At 39.4% G+C, this 19,196-nt stretch overlaps 1 protein-coding gene across 1 annotated transcript; it reads right to left on the reverse strand.

Annotated features, from left to right (window-relative positions):
- Positions 1-783: 783 nt before the first annotated feature.
- On the reverse strand, positions 784-17,526 carry LOC103703568. Its single transcript, XM_008786466.4, has 4 exons — positions 17,061-17,526; positions 16,917-16,970; positions 10,742-10,867; positions 784-1,252 (listed from the first exon to the last, which is right to left on the reverse strand). The coding sequence occupies exons 1-4, from the start codon at positions 17,445-17,447 to the stop codon at positions 1,076-1,078; spliced, it is 744 nt and encodes a 247-aa protein (XP_008784688.2). The 5' UTR covers positions 17,448-17,526; the 3' UTR covers positions 784-1,075.
- Between the last annotated feature and the right edge of the window lie 1,670 nt (positions 17,527-19,196).

The following is a 19,196-nucleotide window of genomic DNA, read 5'->3' on the forward strand; positions in this document are numbered from 1 at the left end:
CAGAGCTGATCACTCGAGTTGGATACCTACAGACTTCTTGCTAGCTTTCCTGCAGTTTACATTTCTGTGATGATATTTGCAGTTTGCTGATAAAAAGTGCTACCTTGTGAGATCGACAACGCCAGATCCGCGCATCATGGCATTTATTCCAGGTTAGTACATCAAGAGATTCTGTATATGTTACTAATATTTCCTGGTGGTTTGCTATGCTGTTATAGAAGCCATTCCCCAAGCTGTTTTAGTTGACACTTGCAATCTTAAATACTTAACAGGTCCATTTGGTGAATTTGATCTGATTTCATTTCTAATAGAACGACAATGGTAGTATCACTCTTTGGCATCATTAAATACATCTCGATAAACAGCTTGGTATTTCTTAAATACAGGTTATGATAAATTTATTTCTTAAATACAGCTTGGTCCTTCCGTTTGTTTTCTGGAAAGCAATCCTGGAGATAGGGTGCGGTACCCTGCAACAAGACGTTTATTCTATCTAAAACCAGCAGGCACCCAGCCGAAAAGAAGTGCACTAGGTAAATAAATACAACTCCAAATGAAGACCGGACCAATCTAAATTAGAATTACTGTGTCAGCTAACCAAATTACAAACATGAAATACTTTGAATGCTTACAAATTATGTACTGATAGCCACTCTTCTCACTTTGACCACAAATATTGAATCAGAAATAGGCACCAGCCTCTGGGCAAAGTCTCTACCAGCCATTACTAGTTTCTAGTTATTCTAGTTCTTTGGATAAGTGATACCAATTGCAATGTCTCCATACCAATTCCAAGGAGCAAACCCAATGCACTCATTATAAACAAGTACTCGAAAAATATGGTGTATAATTCTAACTACTGAAGGTTACGCGGAAAACCTATACTATACCATCTCTTCTAGGATTGTATAAAAGGCTATACAAATAATCCAATAACTCTAGAGACTTTCATGTACAACAGAAGCACAAATCACAAGAATTGCTTCTAACATAGAAACTTCAAAGATTCACACAATTTTTTCCCCTGCTCTTTCGATGCTCTTATTTGTTGCCAAGCCGTGCCCCGAATGATGTCTCATTTCTCCTCAATCTCAATATCAATGATGTCGGGCTCAGAAGTTTTTGCTGAAGATTCACCTCTTCCTCTTGAGAAGTCATCCCTTGGTTGCCATACAATGTTCCTGCAGCTGGTGCAACGGATGACCTGGTTGCGGTAGCCTACGAACCGCCTCTTACAAGCTGGGCAAGCACCCTGTGAAACATAGAAATAAGGTTTTATTCAGGATCTGAACATCATGGTTCAATGACAAGCTTGATTAACTTCAAGTATTATACAATTCAGGATAAAAGGAGAGGAAAAGGATGATAATCTGTAACTAATCCTTCTGGAGAAACAGAGACATAATATGAGAATCATCATAGCCCACGACATACCGAAAGTTCTGGACTACTGGTATGATACTTCAAAGCGCTGCAATTCATACCATGTTTTCAACGTTAGCCAGCTGCTTTAGGTGGGATAAATCCATTGCACTACTAAACTTACAAAACCATTGTCTTCGACAATCTGATTGTGCCATGATAATGAATTGTAGAGTGACAGCAGGTTGGCTAAAGGTACCACTTCATAAAACCTTCTGGTCATAGATTACACTACACAATTTACTAAGAATGTCATGATTAGATGAAATTACAACTTTGACCTATGATATTCAGTAGCATGGTTTGAAGTACTAGGTTTGGTACTCGTATTGGTACCATGCTGGTACGATGTCAGTATCAGTTGGTTTTTTGATACTAACACTCGGTATGCCCCCTATACTAAATATCAGTTATATATTCCGGTATTGAGAGTTACAGTTCAGTATGGAGAACCATCTTTACTAGTCTATAACATTAGACATTATTGAGAGGTCAATCACTTAAAAGGCAAAAACACCTGTGATCCATTGGTCCTTGCTCACAAGAAAAACTTCAGTTTTTTTTTGGATAGGTAGTAGCTTCATTATCAAAAATGTAAATAGGAAAAAAAGGGCATACATGGAAAATGATGTCCCAAGACAATGCTGTCGAGATCAGGATGAAGTAATGAATCTCAGGGGGACCATGTTGGCATCGATCATGATAAATTTAGAAAAACAAGAAGATACAGGAAAAGATGGAAAACATGAGCCAACTGAAAATTAGTTGAATGAAGAATAAAAGGCATTCATAAACATATGAACTTTAATTTCCACCACCATAAGCCCATATTTAACATGTCCAAAGTAACAAACATCTCTGGTTGTTGAATACATACAACATGTATGTATCTAAATTTGACCATTAAAAGAAAAAAATAGTTCCTAGACTAAATGATGCCGGACAGCAGGAAAAGAAAGAAAGAGAGAAGGAGAGAAGAGGAAGATGAGAGAGAGAAGAAGAAATAGAGAAGGAGAGAGGAGGGAAGAGGAAGAAAAAACTAGGCTTCGCACCTAGCCCTACTCAGGGTTTCACACGCCAGAGCTAAAAAAAGGAATTCAGAAATTTTATTCATAGCATGACCCTAAACGATGTATGGTCCAACATATTTATAAGACGCAGAAAATGCAAAAGACCCTTCAAAAAAAACTAATTCCACAAAAGACCCTCAAAATAACGAAATACCAAAATAAGCCCTAAAGGCTGTCAAATAACAAAATACCCTAATAAGCCTAAATAACATAAAATCACTCCAAAATAAAATCAAACTGGCTGGAGCATCCTCCTGCGGCGACCGTAGACCCGAGTGACGGGTGACCTAGCACTGGTGTCCGCACCAGGTCCTCTCGGGTGGAAAGAAGACCTCGACGAGCGCGATTCGGTATAGCTCTGGTAGTACTCCAACAGGTCTGGATTAATCTGCTGAAACTCCTTGCACGTGAGCCAAGTGGAGTCGGACGCTGGTCGTCCTCGCCAACGAACCAAGAAGCGTTGGATACCTCCATCACTGGTAAAAACTGTTTGATCGTCTAAAATAACATCAATGTACTCTTGTTGTGCTCGGTGGAGAGGTAAATGAATCGAAGCTGGTATGCAATAATAACAAGAGAATCATCGGGCTCAAGAGATGGCTCAACAAAAAGGTCATCGAGGATTATTTGTGGGCCCTTGTAAGTAACCAAATCTTCAACATTAAAAGTTGGGCTAATATCAAAATCAGAGGGGAGGTTAATAACATAGGCGTTGGTGCCTACCCTGTGCAACACCTTGAATGGCCCAGCACTATGAACCTGCAATTTCTTAACAGTTCCAGAAAGAAATCGCTCAGGCCGAATACGGATCATTACGTAATCCCTAGTTTGAAATTTCTTAGCATGAGAATCAGCTTGCATCTTGTATTGAGCAGTACGTGCATAAATGCGCTTGTAGATTTTCTAATGCAACTCATGAATGTGTTGTGCAAATGCATGTGCAGACTCAAAAATTCTAACATCGGATGACATGGGTAAGAGATCTTGAGGTTTTCTAGCTTTGTAACCATGCACTACCTCAAATGGACTCATGCTTATAGACCTGTTGACTGAATTATGGGGGTGAACTTTTTGGACAAATAGAGTGAATACCAAAGATTCGTTGAACACTTTCCGCTCAAATTCAGTAGGACGCAGGATGTGAAGATCTTTGTCCTTTGACACTTCTCTTCTCTTGTTCTTGTCAGGTGCCTTGGGCGGCAAAGGATTGATCTTAATCTTTTTGCCCTCGAACACGAAAGAACAAAAATTGGATCGACCAGAGATGGTGACATTAAGGTCGAACAACCAGGGTCTCCCTAAAATTAGATGTCCTACATCCATCGGAATTACGTCACACTATATGGTGTCTTTGTAAGAAAGGATGTGAATGGGCACAAGACATCTCTCTTTGATGTAAATAGAAGTTGTGTCAATCTAAGAGACCTTATAGGATTATGGTTAGGAAACGGAAGTCAAACCTAAGCGGGAGACGATGTTGAAGGATATTGCATTAATGCAACTCCTGCTATCAATGACGACCTTACAATCTTTCTCTCCGCACTTAATACAAGTATGAAAAATCGAAGTTCTTCTTAGTGATTAGTTTCCTCAGGTTGTGCGAGGGCACATCTGACTAAACTCATAGTGGACTGGTCAAACTCTCTCTCTGACTATGCAAATGATATAGGTGTAATGCGGATGCATCCTAGGGTATCAGGTCCTTCATCACACGCTTCTTCATCAATGTCCGGAATGTCATCGATGTTTGGTTCATAGATTTTCTCCTGCAAGTCATCTATATCACCTTCCTGCTCTTGTTGAGCAATAACGAGAGATTTGTTAGCGCATCGAGAGAAAACGTGACCAAAACCTTGGCATTTGTAGCACTGAATTCTGGAATATGGTTTGGGAGGCTCACCAAGGATTTCCTTGCCGTTGGTGTCTCGGCTTGGGACAGGGGTGGTAGAAGGGGTTTCAGGGGCAGAGGATCCCACAGAAGGTCTGGGCCCCGAAGAATGAGGATTAGTAGAAGTGCCGAATGTTAGGGCGCCTCACAAACATGGACTTGGAGACCTGCTCATAGTTTAGTACGAATGTATAGGCCTGGTCTAACGTTGACACCTCTCGAAGAACAAGTTTTTTTCTGAGTTCATCATTGAGACCTCTACGAAACCGGCTCAGGACCATTCTCTCATCCTCAATCACATTACATCGCATCATGTATTCATCAAATTGTGCGATGTAGTTAGTAGCTGATCGGGTGCCTTGTCTTAAGCTGTTCCATCGGTCAAGAAGATCATCTTGGTAGCTAAAGGGCAAGTATTTTTTTCTTAAGTTTTTTTCTTCATTTCTATCCAATCAGTTATGGCAAGCTAACGTCTCCTAGCTAGGAGTTGTTCAGTGTTTTGCCAAAAAAGCTTAGCTCGACTGATGAGCTTCCTTCTGGCAAACCGAACCTTCTTTTCTTCAGACAAATTATACTACTCAAAGAAGTGTATTTCGTGCAACCAGTCTGAGAAGACTTTTGGATCAAGACGACTATCAAAGGTGAGGACTTCAACCCGAATGCCTTTCGTCACATCTTCATCATGGACACAAGGCTCTCTAGGTTCTACATTGTGCCAATAACCCCAATCGACATTAGGGATTGAACCCGGTCCTTTGTGACGAGGGTAGGTTGGAGGGTGGCTTGGAAAATGATTAGGGTCAAAGTGGCCCTGTCGCACAGATCCTAGATGGTTTAGAGTTTCATCCTCGATCTCTGAGCCTTCCAAATAGGACGCACTACCTTCTTTGGATCTCATAATCCTCTGAAGGTTAGCCTCAGCTGAGTCTAGTCGGGCGCAGGCCTGGGGGGACACTGTGGTCAAGTCTTGGACAGCCTTTAGCAAGACTTCGATGTTGGGATCCATGGCAAGTTGGGATTCTAACTGGGAGACAACACGACCACTACGAAGGTGCATATAATGAGTGTGCAAAGTTATGCGTGGCCCTACAGTGCTACGACATTGATGGTTCCTAGGCAGACCTAATACATAAAAATGATGCCTAGAGCGTAATGTATATGCTCAATATAAACAAAAAGCTAATTTTTTTGCAAATGAAATCAAGCAGGGGATCACATAATTAGTGCAAACAAGTAATTGCAGTCAAATAGCGCTAGTCTTCTATGTGTTGCAGGGTATCACGGAGCCTCCAAGAACTTTCCAAAGAATAGGCAGCCCTATAATTAATGGCAAAGATGGGCCCCTACAAGGATTTTAGGGTTGTTTGGGGTGTATATGGTGAATTCACAGTAAGATAATTCAATAAAGCATACAAGAGTTTCTCGATGCTGAATGTAGACGAACAAAAAGATTTTTCAGAAAAAAAAGAAACTTGACCAGGGCTGGAGGACGACCAGAAGCGCGGTGCAGCAAATAGGCTCGTCGAATGGCACGAATCGAGTTTGATCACAGCAACTCAGATGGTTTGATCTCAACAACTCGTGGGGCCTAAGTGGCCTGCGAGTGGGCCGGTGTGTAATTGGCCTGATGGGCCTGATGGGCCCCAAATTAGGAGGCAGGAAGGGGGAGTGGTGTGGATCTGTATAAGACAAGGCCTGTTGGGCCCTTAAATTAAAGAAGGGGGAGTGGGGGTGAGTTGGGCCGGTGTGAAGGGTTGATGGCACGTGGGCTTGGGCCCATGAGAAGGGAGGATGGGACGTTCTGATGTGTTGGGCCCAAGGGCCTGTGAATGAAAAAGAAGTGAGTTTGGGGGGTGAAATTAGGGGTGCGGGCCAGATGGGCCCGTGAACAAGAAGGTGGGGTGGGCAGGGGTCTGTCTGGTGTGTAGTTGCGCTCGAAGAGTTATCGGGCTAGAAGGGAGTTGGGGTGTGTGTGTTGGGGGGGGGGGGGGAAGGCGGAGCTAGTGGGAAGAAGAGGAAGGGGACGAAGCGCGGCGGAAGGGGAGGAGAGGTGGCGGCGGAGCTTGGGCAGCGACAGGGAAGAAGCGGAAGAGGTGAAGGGGGAAGGGGTGGCAGTGGAGCTCGTGAGGCTGTGAGAGCCGAGCCGAAGCTCGGGCGGTTGCGTCCCCTAGGGCTCGGACGGCAGAGCTCGGACGGCTACGTCCCACCGTCCGACGCTGGAGGTGGTGACGAGTCGGCGGTGGCCAAGCGAACCACGCCGCCTGCGAACGCAGTGAAGGGGGAGCCGCAATGCAGCGGGGGGAAGAACCTCGAGGCCGAAGGTGAGTAGTGCCCCCTTTTTCCCTCTTTTTTTTCCTCTTGTTTTTCCTTTTTATTTCTTTTCTCCTTTTTTTCTTTTCTTTTTGGATTCCTACCGGGCTTAAGTTAACGAGCGCGGCTCGCTCCGCTAACCCTCTACAACCCGATGAACCTCTCGGGTTGTTGCCGGAGTAGGGCTCGGAGAAGGAAACATAGAGGCTACGACCGCGTGGACTTATGCTTTTCTGAACCCGGCACGCGGTGGCGTGGTTGCAAGCGGTGGCAATAGATCTAGTGCGCGTCGGCATGCAAGCAAGGGGATGGGAAGGGAGACATAGAGGTTGTTCATAGGAAGAACTTCTCTTCCTCTTTTTTGTGTGTGTTTTGGTGTTGCTTCCTTGTGAGGCCTGATCCCCATGGGACGACCACGGAGGAGAACTTGGCAGCACCGGCTTCAGAAGGAGGGAATGGGGCCCTTTCTCGGCTAAGGGAGTCGTCGCCCAAACCGCGTGAAGTCTGAGTCCTCACATGAAGAACGATGCCACAGTAGGCCAGAAAAGGTTTTGTTGCCTTGCTCTGATACCAACGCTGATGCCAGACAACAGAAAAAGAAAGAAAGAGAGAAAGAGAGGAGAGAAGAGGAAGAAGAGAGAGAAGAAGAAATAGAGGAGAGAGGAGGGAGGAGGCAGAAAGAACTAGGCTTCGCATCTATCTCTGCTTAGGGTTTCACACGCCAGAGCTAAAAAAAGGAATTCAAAAATTTTATTCATAACATGACCCTAAACGATGTACGGTCCAACATATTTATAAGACCCAGAAAATGTTAAAGACCCCTAAAAAGAAACTAATTTCACAAAAGACCCTCAAAATAACGAAATACCTAAATAAGCCCTAAAGGCTGTCAAATAACAAAATACCTTAATAAGCCCAAATAATATAAAATCACTCCAAAATAAAATTAAACAGGATGACCTGGCACTAGTGTCCGCACCACTAAATATAGTTGACAAACAATCATATCCCTCACGAACATTATCGGATTTGAATATCAGACCACCTTTTCTTTTGCTACTGAGGAATATTTTCTTCCTCAAATTATAGTCCAAGCCCATGGTTTTATAAGATTGAGTTTTCATGCTCCCAAGTCTATGGCATAAGAAAAGCCAAGTTTTGGATATGCTCATCAGAGCATAATTGACCATTCCAAATGTAGTAATTCTAATCACCCGTTCAAACAGACCATTGTAGGTGAAAGAAATTTTAACAAATGATAGCAGGAATATGAAGATCTGCCTCTAGTTTTTAGCTCCTCAAACTTTCAATTTTTTTCCCCCACCCATATAAGCTTCTAGTTTGTTAGTTGTATAGTGGTATAAGCTACTCATTAAAAAGTTGGGTAATATGTTATTTAAATGTATCCACTTGATTATGTTGGATACAATGATCAATGGGATCAGACAATCCATGATACAAATCTAGATCTTATAATCTTATCTAATCCAAATCCAAGCCCTAGATTATTTGTGACCAAGGTTTAAAATAACAGTACCGAGCCTTTTAATGGTCTTGCCCCATATCGTGATGCTACATCCTAGATCTTTGGATAGTCTAATATCCTGATATTGCACTGGGAGACCAATTTTTTATTATTTATTTTTTGTTTGTTCAATTTTTTTTATGTTGAACTTTTTTATCCTAAATGAGTATTTGAATGAACAATGATATGCTTTTTAAGTCAAGGATGGTGCTGGTATTGCCACCGACAACCATGGAGGAGACCACATTGTTGTAAGGGCAAGCTCCTTTTCTCTTTCTCTCTCTCTCTCCTCCTCTTTCTCTCTCCCTCTCTCTTTCTTGGTCTCTACCTGCACTGGCCCCACCTCCCTTGACTAAGCCAAAGAGAAAGAGAGCATGCCCGCCACTTCTCTCTGTCTTTTTTCTATTTTGAAATCAAGCAACCCGGTTGGGTTGTAGCTGATACTGGCCGAGTTGGCCTTGGTATCGGCCAATCCTAAATGGTTTCAAATGGGACGGGCGGGATGTCCCAACCCATTAGGAGATCAAAGCTCCATAGGTGTCCCAGTCTTGGTATCCTGTCAAAAAGGTATTATACTAACAATACTGTCCCATTCCGATGGGACTTAAATCATCGTCTTGAAACATTTTGAACTAGATCAAAAGATAATGAGAACGATGCCAGATGCAAAAGCATTTCCCTAGAAGTTTGTAAACCATCTCCACCTACTCTCTTACATGGTAAAGCAACATGTGGGAATTGTTACTCAAAAAATGTTCAGGTGCATTCAAAATTCATAAATGATGAAATGTCATACAGTTTCATGCCCAGCTAAAAGGGGATATTGTGTCAAACTTGAACTAATATAATATCATGGCCTAGAAAAAGGTCACAATTTGTCCTCCAGAAATTTATAACAAGCGCCTATCTTGGCATAATAAGTTTTCTTCAATTTGCATTATAGAGACAATATATCATACAAAAACAAGGGTTCCATTCTAAATGAATTGTAAATAGTAAGATTATTCAGTTTTTATAGAAATTAGATTAGAGGGGACAGATAAAATTCTATTTGCTAGTGTGCTCTAAAACCTAGATAGTCAAAGATAACATAGATAGACATAAAACTCCAATGAAAAATGTCTTCCAATCTTAAAAGTAATGCCTTTTTTGCATCTGATATGAGGCCCTAATCTGACAATTGACACGAAATAATAAAAAGGGGTGGTCTAGTGCACGAGCTCTTGCCTTTGCGGGATCTAGGAAGGGTTAGATATACATAGCCTTTTCCTGCCATCGCAGGGTCTAGAAAGGGTCTTAAAGGTAAAACAACATGTGGCATCTTTTACTCAAAATTATTCAGGTGCATTCAACATTCATATATGATGATATGTCATACAGTTTCATGCTCGACTAAAAGGGGATATCATGTCAGACCTGAACTAGTATGATATCATGGCCCCACAAAAAGGTGACAATTTGTCCTCCAGAAATTTATAACAAGCACCTATCTAGGCATAATAAGTTTTCTTCAATTTGCATTATAAAGTCAATATATCATACAAAAAACAAGAGTTCCAATCTAACTGAATTGTAAATAGTAAGATTATTCAGTTTTTATAGAATTATATTAGAGGAGGCAGATCAAATTCTATTTGCTAGTGCGCTCTAAAACCTAGAAAGTCAAGATAACATAGATAGACATAAAACTCCACTAAAAATAATCTTAAAATTAATGTCTTTCTTGCATCTGATATGAGACCATAATCCTACAATTGATACTAAATAATAAAAAGGAGCAGTCTAGTACACGAGGCTCCCGTCATTGTAGGGTCTAGAAAAGGACAAATATACACAGCCTTTCCCCCACATGGGGAGGGGTGGTTTCCGTATTTTAAACTCATGACCTCCAAGTCACAATGAAGCAGCCCTGCCAAGGCTCATCCTCTAATTCATACGACATAATATGATCAAATAATTCTTAGTTTTGTGTTTTGGATTTTGTCACATGATTCCCTGAAGTTTAGATACCATCTCCAATTCAACCTATCACACCTATCATTTTACGCAACTATGTGACTTGATGTGAAACAAAGACAATCTGACAACTTTGCTCAATACTCTGACTTCGAATGAGCATCCCATTATACCATTAGTTGCAATGGAAGTGTAGCCACATAGCATGTGAACTTGTGATCAAATAGGCATATACTTCTTAAGTCTGGAAAATCACACCAATAAGAAACACCAATAAAAGGGAGAAGTTTCACCTAAAATAATTAATTCATGAGGCTTAAGAAAAGAAAAATATGTTTCAAGACTGAATATTGAAAAGATGAATGTGAAATTCATTCCATCTGTTTGTGATCAGCAAAACAAGTCCTTCATCCTTCATGTTCAAGAGATACACAAAATGTAAGACAGCCATATCCAAGAAAACTTATCCCATCTATATAATATCACTTACAGGAAATCAGAAATAAAAAGAAAGAATATCAAATTTTGAACTAAAGAAAATAGTTCAGTTTTGGAGAAGAAATCATATACCTCAATAGCAAAGTTATTTGCAAATGTCCCAATGAGAAGAGGAGCAGCAAATGGTAGCACCCATATACCTAAAATGATAAACCTGAACATCCACCCAGATAATGCAAACCAAAGAAAGAAGATCGTCTACAAACAAGTAAATGTGTTAGGACATAAAGAACTAAAAGTAAGATGCAAGCAAAACCGAAATAAATACTTAAAGTTCTTGTGTCACATAAATAATTGATTAGGCTAAGAAAATGACACATGAGATCAGCACAGACGAAGCATATTTTTGTTAAGATAATCTGGATATTGTCATTTCCAATCATGCCATGCAAGTTCAAATTAGACAAGAAATTACTTCATGATAATGTACAATACGACTTGTTAAGAGTGGAAACTGTGCGTAATTGTAGCAAATATTTACCTATTTGTTCTTATGTCTTCCAAATACTAAGAACAAAATGCATCATCTATAGTTTGAGATTATCTATCATTTTTCTAACAAAGCTGGTCTAAACTCCAAACTAAAGATTATGATATCCTTGTCACCAAACTGAATAATGGGCCCTGAAGTTCATACAAGTTCGGTTATTGAATGCAGTTCATATATTGCCTCTAAGATCCTTTTCACAGAATGAGCACTCCTCCAGTTAAAAACAATGAAAAACAAGCAAATGCATCACCTATAGTTTGAGATTATCTATCATTTTTCTAACAAAGCTGGTCTAAACTCCAAACTACAGATCGTGATATCCTTGCCACCAAACTGAATAATGGGCCCTGAATTTCATACTATTTCAGTTATTGAATGTAGTTCATATATTGGCTCTAAGATCCTTTTCCCAGAATGAGCACTCTTCCAATTAAAAACAATACGCTGTAACTTCACTGGATTACTGAGAAGTCAGCATAAATGTATACCAAGCAAATATAACACGAACATTAATTTAAAGAAAAAAAAGCATGTAGAGCATTGGAAGAGTCTTGCTCAGCCACTTCTAATTTTTCCAACACTTCTGCAATGAAGCAAAGTACATCAAAAAGGACACTCGTGTTAGGATTTTTGATTATATATAAAGGAACTTCATTCCTGTTTCATCCATTACATTTAAGTTGTTGCCAAATCAGAATGATAACTAAATATAAAATCAAGAAGTGATCCAATTTCTTATAGTTCCTATATGCCTTCCTTAAATTAATTTCAAGAAAAAGGACTAGCAGTATCAGGAGCGGCCCAATACATTTGGAGGCCTAAGGCAGGTTCAGTGAATGAGGCCTTTTTTTTAATAATAAATTTTTTTAATAAATATAAAATATTTTAAAAAAGGATATGAAAATAGATAGCTATCAAGCACGTTATTTCGACAAAGATACATGAATGCAACAAAGACCGGCAAAAAGCTTTTTCAGTTTAATAAAATTTTTGAATAAAGGTACGAAATAGTAATTATGCTAAAGAAAGGCCCATAAAACTAATTAAATAACTGAGATAATGCTTGGCAGTACTGTTTACCATGTCAAGCAAGAGCAGAATAGGAAAAGGTTATCCTACGGCACTTCATGGTCAAGGTAAAGGAAAGAATTTGTCCAGAAAGGAACCTCTCTATAAGAGAAAGTAGGGGCATTATGGGAAATTCACTCCATCTAATTAATAAAAGTCCCATCCCACCATCTCCCCTTCGAGCGAGTAACCAAGCAGCAACTGCAACATCACGGCATAGCGGCCATTCAATCTCCAACCTCCCTCCTTTTCTCTCTCTACCAACCAAGAGGGGAGAAAAAACCGAGAGGAGAAAATTAAAAGAATCTCCACCCTCCAAGAAGTCCATCTCCAATCCCCATATCTTTCTTCCTGATGGCCCAGCTGGATCAGGAGTAATGTGAGGGAAGGAAAACCAAGACCAAAACCAAAAAAGACAAGGGATGAAAGATACGAGTTCAGACGTGTATCAAGCCAACCAAATCCCTCCTCTCTCTTTCTCTCCACCCAAAACAAAACTACTATCCCCAACTTCCCAAATTGCCCCTCTGCAGGCCAGGAAACTCTCTCCACGTCCCTTCCATCAGGGGGGAAGACTCGTAGCCAGCTCCTGTTCCCGTTTTATGTGGGGCCTTTGCTTCCTTTTGGTCATTGGCCCGGGGCCTTTGCTTCCTTGGCCATTGGCCCGAGGCCTTAGGCGGCCGCCTCGGTCGCCTAACGCTTGGGCCGGCTTTGAGCAGTATCATAATGGAATGTCAAGATGTTAAGGAACAAGATAGAAACAAATCACTACATATTCCCATCAGAATTGCAACAGCACAATTAACTCCAACTTTTTCCCAACAATCTATAGAGACATATCCCATAAAAATTTTCACCACAGCTAGAGAGGGAGAGGCCCAAAGAATCACAAGCCTAGTTTCAGAAAATTACTAACAGCATATGACTACTTTTCTGAACCTTCAGCATTTCTGCTAATAGTAGCAATGATGCAATCTTTCCCATCACTAGTGTGACAAAGATATAACAATCACCAGATAAGAAACGAATTTTCTTACAAAGAATGAAGTTTATTAGACTCCCATAGAAGTTATCTTTTGTCCCTTTGTCAAATCTTTGATTTTAAAATCAAGCAAATGCTTGAGATAAGGATTTAAATCTTTGCTAGTATACAACTCAAGCAATTAACCTTTCAAAGATACCAAAGAACTCAAAGTCTTGCTATGTTCAGATTCTGGAAACCAGCAGCCTCTCATTGTCTAGCAAGAAACTGATCCCTAGAAGACTGGCCAAGAAAAACTTCAGATCTTAAAGCAGCAATAGTTTGACTTCAGAAAGCATGTCACAAATCTCCACTCACCAAATTGTTCACTACACTTAGACACCCTACAGTATATATGTGGTACACAATCCTATAAGATCTTCAGACCAGTCTTTCATCTGCCTTGCTTCAGAAAATCCCAATCCTCAACATTCAACCCCATATATGGCCTTCAACATTCTATCCAACATCCTATTTCTTTGTCCCTCGAACACTCTACACTGATTTATAGCACAAATTTACTTACCTTCTTAGTTTCCTTTTGAAGCAAAAGAATTTGGACCCTCTCAATGTTTTAAAACACATTATCCTTTGCTACCTAGGCACCCACCTTAACGTTCTGCATCATGTTTGAATTAGTACTAAGTGTTGCTAAATTTGTACTTCCATTAAAATAATACATCATAATTTATATATTATATTCCATTTTTTGGATTAAAATTATTTTTAAATACATCCTCGGTTTTGCAAGTCTCTTTTGAATTGATTATTTGTGGATCACAACGTAGACACCTGTCTAATACCAAATTTTTTAAAATATTGTATCCTCTCCATCATTTCCACCATAATGGAGTATTTGAAGGAGTGCCAATAGGATGGTATAGTTGAGCCAAGACCAAGATTAGGCACTAGTGAGGCCAAGGCCAGGATTTGGCCTTGATGTAAAACCTTATGCTCGAGCCTAGCCTAGCTTAGATTTCTTAGGCCTATGAAAGACCTGGATAACAATGTTAGACTTGACCATGCCCAATCTCTATTTTAACCACCAGTGCTTTAAAGCAGCAGACCATGCACCACAGGGAAGACAAGCAAGTGTCCAACAAGATTACAATTAAAGTAATTCTCTATAAGATACAACATATAATGTCATACTTAAGCATCCAAGACACTTTCCATTTTACATGATCATAAGCTCCTTTTATAACAACCTTTTGAATCACAATACAATTTTCTATAGATTTGAAATTAATACAATTTTCCATTGATTTGAAATTCACACAATCCAGAAAATTGTAAATGTGTTAAATATATCTACGAAAGAAACTCAACCTTGCCATTAAGCTGCTTTCCAACTGCTTAGCGCATTTTTTCTCAAGCAAGAGGGAAAAATTAGTAAAAACCTCATCTTGTATTATGCCACCACAGAAATGTTATTACATTGAGCAAATCATGCAAATACAGCTAGTCGGTTACTACTAATTGGACACAAATATATTGATAGCATTACTCCAAAATAGATTTATGTTCCTAAAGGATGTTAATTTCATTATTAATTTATGGATTGCTATTTTATTATATGGTGTAGAATGCAGCTTCAAAATGATTTTTATCAAAATCATTGATAGAAAATAAAATAGTTTCTGATTACCTTATAAATATTCCAAATTAACAATATTCACCATAGTACAGCTAACAAAACGTCTATATGTAGTTTATGTATATTTTCAGAACCCTTTGATAATGTTCTACATCATTACATGAAAGAAAATAAGCACGATGTCCCACCATTTAGCATGATATACAAATTATGCCAAGCCCCTGTTAACATAAGCATGATATATTCCTTAGTTTTGCCCCTGCATCCATCCATCAACCAGTGTTCCCTTTGATGCCACTTTGGAGTGCATGTTAAAGGAGAATGTAGCTGGTCTGCATTTGTGATATTGGGCGCACATTATACAGATTATGTTGAGCCATAAATGGTGCAGCACGAGCACGTGTAGGAAGAGGTCCGCGATCGAACATGGGGATGTGAAGAGAGAGAGAAAGAGAGACTTACAAAGGAAGTGCAGGGGTGACGTGTAAAACCGAAAGTAGAAGTTTCCTATTAGAGTTGGTATACAAGAATGAAAGATTGGTCCTAGCAAATACAAATCAGCCTTGGCACAACATTCCCCATCTTGAACCTAACTGGAATGACATGTCCCTAGTTCAAGCCAGGCCAATTCATAGACCAATGTGCACCAATGCATCCCTATTTAAGATATGAGAAGAAATTTTTGATAATACGTTAAAGTAGCAAGATGATCTCAAGTATATATTATAGAGTCTTCATGCTAGGATGCGATTGTTGGACCGTTAGAGACAGAACAAACATGATAATGAAACCTCTAAGATGCTAAAAGTGGGCCCACCAATCCAGGACTTGCCCATCTTGTAAAAAAACCGGTGGTGAAAAGAGCCAAATATAGTGCATTTAATAGACATTTCTTTTTTGAATAATGAGATCAGGAAAAGTTCTTTAGAAAGCTACAGGAATGAGTAGTGTGCATGAAATCATTGTGTTTTCTAGGGGAAGTATTAGCAGCATATGATCTTTGTTCTATGATTCTCACCCTTTGTGAGATGAAGAACGTGACCTATAATCCTCCTTCCGAATAGAAAGTTTATATTTTGTCGGATATTCAAGTGCTAGCTATTTGGGCAGGGGAAAAAAACACATTGAAAAATAGATGATTACATACAACGACATTGTATAGAGCTCATGGGCTTAGTGTTAGTAGCAATGGTGCAAGCATTCAAGTTCTCCCTCCAATATCTAGTAGTGGGATTATTTTGTAAAGAAGCTTCTATATCTGCATGAGGACTGTAACTATGAGACCTTAGACACAAGATTAAGCAAACCTATGCCTCAGAGATTTGAAGGTAGAGGTCAAGGAGATTCAATTGTTCATGGAAGTCTATGGTTTGTTGTGCAAGTCATACAGGAAAGCATTGCCTAAGTTGTCATGGGCGTTGGTAGATGGACTAGTTTCTTGGATACTTAAATTTTGAACAGTTCAATGGTTTCTAGTTTGGAACCTTATGTGTAGAATGAAGGAGTTAGATAGTGTTTTCATGTTAGACCTGTTGGATCAATTTATTCAAAAAAAAAAAAAAAGCTCCCACAGACAGCCATTGAAAGGAAAAAAAAAGAAAAGACAAAGAAACATAAGAAAGATGAATGGTTTTAGGATACTAAATTTCTTTCTTGAATTATAATATATGCATGAGTCTGTGTTTTCAACTATTAAATCTAAAGAAAAAGAACGGATACTGCTGAGCTAACCTCCATTCCCAGTATATGCAAGCTTGTTCATATGCCTTTTCACAAGGACACATTAGATAGGTACCTTGACAGACAATGAAGTGTTCAAAAACCAATTAAACTTTTACGGTTTTACCTACGTGCTATGAAGGCAAAATAATGGGGAAACCAGAGAGCAGACCATACGAAGGCACAAGAAAGCCACAAAGCAAGTCGTCAGAAACAATTGCTGGTAAATCAAATCAGAATCAAGAAAAGCAACCCTAAATCAATGGAAGAAGGATCCGACACATATGTAGTTCAATATCACAACCAAGAAAATAGCAAAGATAAGTAACAGATAAATCGGACAAAAACTCACAACAAAACTTCTGCCGATAGGTGTCTCAATAAAATTATTCAGCTCTTTCCTGTACTGCAAAAAAAACGAAATTGAAAACAATAAGAATGACGGAAAACAAGAAAAGAGGGAGAAGGACCGATCAAGAAGGAGCGGGACCCTAACCCTAGGCCAGTTTCTTGAGAAATCCATGGAGAAGGAGCGCCACTGCCGACCGATCCCGAGCTCGCAGTCGAGTTCTCGGGCCCGGGCGGCGGCGGCGCGGGCGGCAGAGCCTACGCGCTGGGAGACAGTGAAGCGTCTGTCGAGTCGCTCGGCGGTCCGGCGGGCCTCGAAGACGAAAACCTCGAGGCCGTCGTTGACGCTCCGCCAGGCGTCCCGCAGTGCCTCGCCGGAGGCGACGCGCCTGGCGAAGCCGTCCAGATCGCTGCGGCGGAAGGCCTGCACGGGGGCTGCGGCGTGGTGGCGGCCGGCGAGGAGCGGCGCCAGCGAGGGGTGGGGCTTGGGATGGAGGAAGAGGGGGTGATGCCATCGCACGGTCGACGTCGCCATGGCCACGGCTGCGACGGGACGGGAAAAGATTCAGGTAGAAGCAGTAAAATAATGATGTGGGCTTGAGAAGAGGTGCTTGGCAAACCCCGGTTTGGGGTGTTGTGTGGCGCATGGCGGCCACAACGGGAAACGAAACGGATGGCAAAAATTTAGATACAAGAAGTTTGTAAAGCGGGAAACGGAAACGGTGTGTTTGCCTGCAACGAATAGGAGGAAATGCGTGAAAAATGGATTGAGGCGGTTGTGGAAAGGAAGCCGCCGACTCGTCTCATTCGCAAGAAAAATTTTACCTTATTAAAATATTCTTTTATAAAAATAATTCTGATGTACCTGGTTTATCATAGAAAAATGATATAGAAAATAAATTTTTTAAAATAATTTATATTTGATGGAGCATCAATTTTTTTGTTGCATAAAATATTTTTTACGTCCTAAATAAATTGACTATAAGAAAACAAAAAGGGCATAACCCGCTAGAATTAGGATCGGGAAAAAAAGAGTTTTTTGTGTGTGCATACCCTCTTAAATATTAGAATTTGCATAAATATCCTTCCAAAATTGATATTTGAATAAATATTTTTTTTTGTGCATATATAATCATGTCATCTAACGTCGTTAAGAAGTTAGCGGTTTAAAACTAAAATAAAGAAAACACCCTTAGCGGATAAACATGCAAAAAGAAACGTTAATAAGGGTATACGTGTAAATAGCAATTTTATATATTTAGAAGGATATACATGTAAAAAAAACTTATATTTTTGCATAAGTATCCTTCTAAATATTAGAATTGTATGAATGCCCTTCAAATTGATATTTAAGTGCATGCCCTTACAAAATACTATCTTTGATATGGTAATTTAGCTAACGTGATTAGCCAAAATTATATTTATTTAAATTAAAAGTAATTAAAATTATGAAAGAATTTTTTTTATTTTTAAAGTGGGTAGTAGGTTAATAGGTCTCACTGAAAACTAATATATTTACCTCTTCTGAGAAATTTTCCAATCTCTCTCAACCATCTCTTACACTTCTCCGTCCGGAATCAAAACCATTCCTCTCACTTCCTTCTCCACCATAGACAGCTCTTCCTTATATCCTATTTTTACATAAAGATGGTTGAGTTCTGCCGTGAGCTTTATAAATTATTTAAAAAAAAAGTGTAGTGAGATATTTGCAATATTTATCTTTTAGTATATGAGATTTGCAAAGTTTATCTTTTAGAGTTAGAAAATTTCTTATGTATAGGCTGGTGCCTGATTTAAAATTACTATAACAAGATGGGGCCCATACACTAGATCTTTTTTGTTTTTAAAAATTTGAAATTTTAAAAAAAAGTAGCTTAAGGTACGCAATGTAAGAAGTAGCCTTCTACTACATGGTCGCGGAGGTTGTTAGTAAGTGTAAAGGGTTCAAAGTCCTTCAATGACTTTATTTGAGAATGATTGATGTTATTCTTCCACCCATGAGCATAGCAATAGTAAAGAAGCTCGATCATTATAATCTATCGTGTATCTTTAAGAAATTCTAATCATTTTTTATCTTCTAATACATGCCCTCATATATGCATCTATAGCAATAAATATCATAAGCTATGTTTCGATGAAACAAGATATAGTAATTGTTATAAATAAAGAAAAATAAAGTAGAATAATCTCATGATTAGTAAAAACTTCTCTAACTCTTTTCGTTATCTAATCGTCGAATCAATCTTTTCTTAAGCAATATTTTTACGAAAAATATTAAGGAGCA

The sequence above is a fragment of the Phoenix dactylifera genome, chromosome 2 (assembly GCF_009389715.1).
Source record: "Phoenix dactylifera cultivar Barhee BC4 chromosome 2, palm_55x_up_171113_PBpolish2nd_filt_p, whole genome shotgun sequence".
Lineage (NCBI taxonomy): Eukaryota > Viridiplantae > Streptophyta > Magnoliopsida > Arecales > Arecaceae > Phoenix > Phoenix dactylifera.